The sequence below is a fragment of the Malurus melanocephalus genome, unplaced genomic scaffold (genome assembly GCF_030028575.1).
Source record: "Malurus melanocephalus ecotype Western Australia unplaced genomic scaffold, MMel_1.1 scaffold_487, whole genome shotgun sequence".
In the NCBI taxonomy this organism is placed as follows: domain Eukaryota; kingdom Metazoa; phylum Chordata; class Aves; order Passeriformes; family Maluridae; genus Malurus; species Malurus melanocephalus.
In genome coordinates, this window is record NW_026623719.1 from 472,951 (window position 1) to 481,774 (window position 8,824).

The 8,824-nt window shown below is 49.4% G+C and overlaps 1 protein-coding gene across 2 annotated transcripts in view; it reads left to right on the forward strand.

Moving 5' to 3' along the window:
- The window catches only part of LSAMP (limbic system associated membrane protein), a 303,261-nt gene extending 294,596 nt beyond the window's left edge, over positions 1 to 8,665 (forward strand). For both annotated transcript variants that reach the window (XM_057381023.1, XM_057381022.1), the window contains one exon: positions 1,257 to 8,665. In XM_057381023.1, coding sequence (XP_057237006.1) covers positions 1,257 to 1,354 — 98 coding nt within the window. In that variant the 3' untranslated portion in view covers positions 1,355 to 8,665. The remainder of the gene's footprint in view (positions 1 to 1,256) is intronic.
- The last annotated feature ends 159 nt before the right edge of the window (positions 8,666 to 8,824 follow it).

The window sequence follows — 8,824 nt, forward strand, 5'->3', positions numbered from 1 at the left end:
TTTTTTTTTTTTTTTTTTTTTTTTTGTTTGTTTGGTTTGTTTTTTTGGGGGCTCCCCTTTGCCATCAGAAATACCTTTTCATAGTGGCAAACATGACTTGTTTCTTCCACAGCAGGATCCGTTCCAACATGTAAACTCATCTCCATCTCCACAGTTCAGCATATTCCTGCACACTTTCCATGTAAAACACTGCACACACACATATGGATATACACATAGATGTATATATATATATAGATATGTATATATATACATGTGCATGCATGCCTACATATGTGGGTACTTTATGTGCACATACACATGGTGAGCATGCATTTACAGAGCCACAGCCATGCACAYCTCCCTGCCCATTTATAAAGAAAAGGCTGCCCAGGCTTGGTAGTGCAGGGTGAATTTAAAACAGCATCACTGCCGTTAAAGCCATCCAGAAAAGGGAACCCATAAATGAGAGGATGAATGAGAAGATGTCAGGAGTGTTAGCRCTTAATATTCCTGGAGCGAGGCTGCATTAATTGTTGCTGCAGCAGCGCTCCTCCCTGCTCCCTCTGATGGAGCTTGTGGATCTGCACGCATACACGTGCAACTTCATTTCCCACCCCTACAAAAAATCAACCTCCCTGGCAGACCCTTCACCCTCACCCCATMGGTGTCGTGCCAAAGGCTGTAAGTGCAACAGCAAAGCCTTCCTGCACCCCGACTCAGAAACAAATAATTACGGTGCAGCCCCCGGGCGGGTGGGGAGCTGTCTGCTGGTTGGGCTCATGTTTTATTGATCACACTGCTGTGATGAATCAGTTCCCGTGGASCTGCAGACAGGCACTGGCCACTGTGCAGAATTACGAGTCCTGGCATCTCAGGGCCACCAGTGGGAAGGTGGTGGAGTGGGCACGTGTGAGGGTGCAGAGGCTGCACCTGCAAAGGTGTGAACCATATCCCCAGCCTGGAAAGCCAGCTGGGATGTGGTCAGCAGCCAGGATTGAGCTTTTCACATGCTCCAGGCCATTCCTCCAGCCTGGGTGTTGTTTAGAGGGAGCCACTGGAGTGTTGGGCAGAGGGAAGGAGGTGCTGATGAGCTGGCAGGCCTGTAGCTGGGCTGGAAGGAGGTTCACCGAGCTGGGAATGCAGCTGTGCCCTGCAGCCCAAAGCCACAACTGCAGGAGCAGCCTGGGACTGGATCTCTGTGCTCCTGTGTCACCCTGTCTCACCCAGCCTCATGTAACCTTGTCTTCTTTTCTCTCCCTTCTCGCACCCTGCAGGACCCGGCACAGGGAGAGTAGACAACGGCTCCATGAGTTTGGCCGTCCCACTGTGGCTTCTGGCAGCGTCCGTGCTCTGCCTACTCAGCAAATGTTAATACAAATCAGAATTAAAAATAATAATATTAATAATAATTAAAAAAAACAACACGACAACAACAACAACAACACACAAAACAAAAYGCGTTATACAGGAGACAGAGCGAAGAGAGGGGAGAGAGAAAAAAGAGGGGGGGAGAGAGAGAGACGACTGTTTCTTTCACAACTTTTGTGTGTTCAGGAGCGAAGAGGGGGGAGAGGAAAAATTACAGCAAAGAAGACTCAGCAACATTTAATCCAAAACCTGAAAAGCTGGCTGTCAAGTCATCGACTGCCTAGGAGGCAACACGAAGCACGGGAGAGAATGGGGCACCAGCAAGGATCGTGTCGCCGGAGGATGCTGCAATGTAAACAATCCAACAAAACCCGCAAAGCCAATCAAACAGAAGATCCCTTTTCTTTTCTCTCCTCCTTCCTCTTTTCCATACTCCCTCACTTTCCTTCCTTCCTCCTCTTTCTTTCTTTTGCAGAAAGAGGTCTTTGCTTCGGTGTCTATAGCCATTTAACTTTTTGGATGCCCTGGGTCATTTTTGTGAGCTAATGCTCAGCCAGTTCATACTTTTAAAAACAAATTAAAAAAAAAAAAAAAAAAAAAAAAAAAAAAAAAAAAAAAAAAAAAAACAAAAAAAAAAAAGCCACAAACCAGAGCAAGTCACCTGAAGCTCTCTGCACACTGGTGTCCTGTGAAGAACCCCTTCCTCTCTTCACTTTACCCTGTGTTCATGTGCCCTCAGCCCCTGCTAAACACCTTCTTTCCTGTCCCCTCCTTCATGCAACATCACYCTCTCTGGCCTGAACTAAAGCTGTGTCAACTCTACTGAAAGCCTACTTTTCTTTCTTTTCTTTTTTTCTTTTTTTTTTTAATCCTCTTTCTCCCCCCATCTCAATTCAGCCAGGTGTCTTTCTCTTTCTCCTGTGTATGTCTGTGTGCGTGCGTGCATGCATGTGTGGCTCTTGCTCCGTCTTCACTCTTTCTCTCTTTCTCTTGCTCTCTCTAAGCATGCAAAGCAAACAGTCCATGTGTACATATGCTCATCCTGCTGTAGATAATGTCCTGCCTTGTAAGTGTGAGACAAGATGCAGAGAGATCACTCAGGCAGAGAAGAGGGGTGAGGAGAGAGGGGTATTTGCAACACAGGTTCACATCGTGCCCCTTCTTCCATGTCCTCACTGGCTTTTTGTCTTCTGGCCACCTTGCTTGCAAGAGTCAGTCTGCACCCTTGTCTAGGCTTTTTTTCTCTCCCACCTCCAACCTGTTTGGCTCTCAGCCTCCAAGTACCAGCACAGCAGCCCATGCTGTGCATGAGTGCTCACACATGCACATGGGGTGTGCACTCATGTGCAATTGKCCAAGCAAGTGGAAGAAATCAGGACTGGCCTACAGCACTGTGGACTGAAGAGTGCGGCCCATATTGGTCCCAGGGATGGGAGGCTGGACCGCTGGGATGTGAGTGATGAGACCTTGGATGTCACCAAGAAGCCATTCCTTTTAGGTATAGTGTGCGTAGGAACGATACCTCAACCTGAAAACCACCATCTGGTCATCCCTAACCATTTTGGTAGTCGTGCAAAAATAGAGCCAATACCCTTTTTTGTTGCTTTGTTGGTTTTGTTCTTACTGTCTTCCCTGGTATAAAAGGAAATGTAGACTGTGTAAAGGTGAGTGTGTGTGTGTGTGTGTGTGTGTGTGCTGTACACCACGGCTATTACAAAACTCACTGCAAATTCCACCTTCGAAAGAAATTGGGTCAGAAAATGTCCAGGACCTGTGAATGTAAGAAATAAAGCAAATGTCAGGTCCAAAATCCTGGGCTTACCAAGAAGGAGCTTAAAGTGGTGCAGCAAAGAAGCAGGCAGCACAATTTCCCATCTCTTATCTCAAGGGTGTTGGTCTGGCTGGAGAGCGCTCTCGCTTGCCATCACACTTCCCATGGCAGAACCACATACAAAGGTGCCAACAAGAGATGCTTTAGTGGCTCCCAAGTGAGGAGGAGTGAAAAGGCTTTAAGAAAATGCTGGGCAATGGCTGGAATTCRCCACACCAGCACAAGGAGCCAGGAGCCAGGGTGAGCAGAGGCTGCAGTGCCTGTGGGTCAGGGCAGAGGGGAGAAAACTCCTGTGTCCCTCGGCTGGTCACAAGCCATTGTATCCACCAGCAGCTAAGATTGTGAAACACAGTGTGTACCTGCTAGGCATTTGCCATTTTGGATAGAGGGATGTGCAGGGAGAGCTGGATTTAACCCACCCAAGTTGAGCGCCCATCCCACAACAGCGCAGCGTTTTCTCAGCCGCTGAGCTTTCGAGCAGCAGCCGCTTTGCTCCTCACTCTGGCAGCACGCTCGGCAGCCTTGCTCACACGCTCTTGCAGGAAAGGGGGAAACAGCTCAGCCTTGCCACCCTCTGGTGTGCAGGAGGGGATACCTGACGGGAATTAAAGCAGGAATTGCTGCCTGTGAGCCCATCCCCACCTTTGCATGGGTGGGGCACAGCAGTCCGACCAGGCTGCTCCCTGGTGCTCTCGCCTTGCACTGCGGTGCTGCCTCTGCGCTGCTGAGCTCAGCTATTCCAGGCAGCAGCAGGCGTGCAATTAAGCAGCCAGTCAAAGGCTCCTCCCAGGCAGCCAGAAAAGCCAGGAAATTTATTAAAGAGAGACACGAGAGACTAAAGTCTGGGCTTTGCAAGAGCTGATGTACAGCTGCTGTGGGATTGGATGGTGGTAATTTGTGCTCCTCCACACCCCAAAGCCATACCTGCAAGAGGGTGCAAGTTGCAAGTGGGCAACTGGTGCTTAAAATCTACCCAAGGCATCCAGGAATGGCTCCCTTCTTCCAAGACAGGGCGATTATTGATAAGACTTGGGCATCCCCTTTGGAGACCAGTGTGTGTCAGCCCAGGAAAACAATGCCCTGTGTCCTTCAGAGCATCTAGACATCCCAGTCCTTGTGCCAAACCTTCAGGAGGGGCATGTAATTCACAGTCTTAGTAACAAGTCCAGATTTTCTGCTGCAACAGGGCTTCTCTTTCCCCTGGTACAGCCATGATTGTTCCTGATCCCAGATCCCAGGTCTGGGACCTGCACCCTTTCCAGCATTATGGCACGAGGGAAAACGCCCTTGCTCTTTCTCAGAGCCRTACCCATGCCTGGATTTATTGTCACAGGCTTGTTGAAAAAGGTGGGCAGCCTGCAGTGTCTAGGCTGCTCCTAAGGGCTGAGTCAAGCCCATTTTGGGTTTTTTTCATGTCAACCTGGTTGCCATGGTAGCACCTGTCCCATGTGTTCTCTGCATGTGTTTTTGTCACCGTGGGGTCACTCTTAGACACTGGGGTCACACACGTCAGAYCCCTGTGGTGTGGTGGTGGTCATCAAGTCCGGTACCTCATTATCTCATGTTTTGGTTTGAAGGAGTTTTGAGGGGATGGTTTTTTAGATGTCAAGGCGCAGAGGCTATGATTAAAGGGAAATATGTCACTAAAAGCAGGGCATCCATGTTTTGAAGCCACCAGCCCATTAGTGGGGGAAACAGCCCCAGCCCCAGTGCTGGGATCTGGTCTTTCCTGCAGACCCTGGGCAGATCTTTGCCTCTGTTGTGTAGGTGTGAAACAGGGTGAAAGCCAGGTAATTGCAGACCTCTCTGAGAAAAGCCACCAACACCAGGTATGCCTGTTTGCAGCAGTGCTGAGAACCCCACTCCTGGCAATGTCTGTTCTGGGAGTTGTGGGTAGGCTGGAGCTCAATTTTCTGCAAGAATCTAATTCTGTGAGCTGCAGTGTGCCTCACAGGATGCTGTAAAAATCCCAATGTCTCCTGAACCCAAGCAGGGATTGCTCAAAGCACCTSTCAAGAGATGAGCCCAGATGAATATAGGCCACATAGACAAAGGTCTAATGCTTTTCCCCATTTTTCTCTCCTCCACCCTCTGACAGAGATGTTGCAATGGGTTTTCTCATGTCTCAGGCCCTTCTCTCTGAAACTCTTTCTCATCATCATCTCTTCTCCCCATTTACATTTCCCATCACCTCCCAAAAAGCTGTGTTCTTGCTTCCTGCTGCCTCTCAGCTGGTTGGGGACCAGGGAAGATGGGAGTTTAGAATGGGACACCAGTTCCTTGAGCTTGTCAGTGTAATTGTGTTTGATTGATGGAGATTTAACATTTAGTGTTATAAAAAGATACGAGCAAAATGGAAAAAAAAATTGTATTTCTTCTACTGGTTTGTAAATATTACAAGAGTTACATGAGATGTCTGGTAATGTCCAAGCAGAGGAACAAAAACTTAGATTTCATATATGGCCCCATAATTGCTAGCAGATTTCTAACCCTTTTCGGATGACCGAGAGGAGGGGTGAAGGCAAGTCTTTCTGAAAGGAACTGGACAGGGGAAATGCAGCCACCCCGAGCCACATGAACTCCATGCATGATTGTAGCATGTTGCTTGGAGCGTGTGCCTGGCCAGATGGAAAACGAAGCAAATGCCTGTCTCTGAACGGCTGTGAAGGGCAATGTGGGATGCTCCAGCCGACACCTGTACCTTGGCAGTTGTGTTCATTTCTGTTTGTTTGCAGCCCCGCCCTTGCGGGCTCGTTGCTCAGTGATGCGCCCTCTTCCTCCTCCCCCGTACCCGCTTTCTTCACCRGTGAAGTTGTGTCGCCCCACGCTAGCCCCGAGTGCATGTGAACGTGCCATTCATGGAGATTTCATTGGTGACATGCATTGTGTTGAGAGTTAAGTCTTTGTCTGCACATCTTTCTCACACCACTGACTGTTCACCACTCGGGCAGATCGCTCGTGCACTGCTGCTTGTCCCACTTTTGCTCAAAGAACATCCAAGCCCCACCAGCTCTTCTTAGCTCCAGGTGCATCCAGATCATGCCCCGCAGGCCACCTGTCTGAGCAACCCCGTTTGGAAAGTCCAAGCACACGGCATGGACAAAGCCACCATCAAAAAAAACACGTGGTCTCCAGGCTGAGTGGAAGCTACACATCTGGAAGGAATTTGGGGGAGCAGCAGCGAGTCCTGATGAAACAAGAGGATCTGGGAAGTCRGAGGAGTTGTGCCAGAGTCCTTCACAGCCCCACCAGCAGATGATTATTTCAGCTCAATTTTTGTGCAGTGTTCCATCACTTCGCCYTTCCCTGGTGAGGGAATCTATGGGCACAGGGAAACACCTCTTCTCCTCCTATCCCCTCACACYTCTGCTTCCTCTCCTCCAAGCGCACTGACCTGCAGCCCAAAACCATCATGGTGCTTGATGTGATGTAGCAACTGACATGGGGGATGGCTGACCAAGACAGTATGACAGAGGAGGTGCCAGGGGGGTGAGCAGTTCTCTCTCTTTCTCTCTCTCTCTCTTTCTCTCTCCTGATGGTRCACAATCTTACTGCTTCTCTGACTCAAGGGCACAAAACTTCTTGAGTTAGGGATGCCGGGAGCAAGCTGTCCTATGGGAAGAGCAAAACTTGAGGYAGGGAAGTGATGGAGAAGCTGGATGGTCATTTCCAAGATGTGCTGCCAATGGAAAAGGGTAGGGATGAGTGCTGTCCATCGTCCATGCGCAGAACACTCAGGTTCACCAGCGAGGAGACTGTGGCCTCTCAACGCTAACCTTAGAGTGGCTTCATTTGCAGTGGGATGCCCAGAAGATGATTTTTTTTTTTTAAATTGCATGACTCTGCTGACTTAAGAGCTGTGTCACACCATTAAAACCTCTTTCACTTTTCCTTCTTGTAACTTGCTAGAACAATGATCGGGCAGCTCCCACAGCCCCCCCAAATTTTGCCTAATGGTTGGCTCCCAYTAGGGCAATATATGGTGCTTGTTTGTTAGTTCACTCACTGTAACGGGGGAACAGAACTCATCTTGGTGACAGCATGTCGGTGTGGGGGTCAGGGGGAGGTAGGGAGGTGAGGAGAACGGCCAAGGCAGGGCATGGGTGAGAGGAGACACTCTCCTAATCAGCCCAGGTGGGGAGCAAAGGGGTCTTCACTCACTACAGGCCTGGTTATCTGGTGCCACAGCAATGGAGACTGCCCTGCAAGACTTGTAGAACTGCCCAGATGGCACAGAAGGAAGGGCAATGACAGGGGGACATGACTGCAGCACAGGCAGTGGGGGCTGCACGAGCAGCAGGGTTCCTGGGCAGCACAGATGGGGAAGGGACAGAGATGGCATCCCAGGAGAGCTCTTCTTTCCCTGCCTGTCCTCATGGTGTGCCTGGAGCTCCCTCCCGGCCTCCCTCTGCTCGCCATGCAGCGATGGGCCTCAGCGGGTAAATGACACCRCGGTGGCTCCAGCGTGTCCTGAGAAAGGTGTGTGGGTGTTTATGTCCCTAACAGAGAGGTCACGGGTGGAGATGAGGAGCAAGGCTTACCCAGGAGCCAKCCAGAGAGGAGATCACCTCCTGAGCAGGGCTGTCCTTCTGCACARTTGTGACATTGGCTCCCCTTGGGCACGCACAGGCGCATACGCACACCCCACCAGCTCCACCGCGCACACACAGCGCTCCTGGGCCCCTTTCCCTTCTCTTGTCACGCACAGTTGGGTGGGAACTCAGCCATGGCTCTGTTTGTGACACACACAGCTCCCTGGTGGCCTCCCAGGAATCCAGGAATCCAGGAGAAGGCGTGTGCACTCCAGTGCCTGTGCCTGCGGGAGCACATGCGTGTGCCAGGAAAGGGAGGAGGGGGCACAGAGCGTGAACCTGCCTCTGCAGTGCCACCATCACCTCCCAAAATCATTCAGCTTTCCCAGCTGGAGCCAAAATTCATCCTCTAGACCTTGAGAATGAAGGCYAGTCCCTTCTTCTTGCTACACGGTGGGGTGGTTAGAACTCTCCTCATTAACAGTGTTATATACATATAAATATATATATATATCTATATCTTTATATATATTTTTCCCCAGCACTGTAGACATGAGCTGAACTTCTCTTTAACGAAACGAGAAAATGGCCATTTTATTTTTTGCCATTGTTTTGGTTTTGAAACTAGCTCTGTGAAAGGAAGTTTTAAAAGCGCAAGTGTGTGTGTAAAAGAACCGATCAAAAYGACTAAACAAGCCAACAAACAAATGAACAAAACCCAGTGATGGAAAAAGWAAAAAAAAGAAGCTTTTTATTTTTTCTTTTCTCAATGTATTTAACTTCTGTTATCTCGTTTCTGTTTCTTTACATGTATGAATGCTCTGCTCTTCTGTGATCTTAAAAAAAAAAATACAAAAAAATACAAAAATTAAATAAACGTGAAAAGGAGGTAATGTTTCTTCATTTCCCTTCCTTTCCTTGCCTACTCTGGCTTGTCTCCTCTCTGATCATGTCTAGTGATGACTTTCTAGTCACAGGGCCTGGGATGAAGAGAGCGGGCTGGCTGGAAATAGATGTGAAATGGGACTGCCAGGAGGAGAGGAAAGGAGAGGTGCCATAGGCAAAACTGCAGTGCACAGCCGTGAAGTCAGCACTTGTCTTCAGCTTCTTG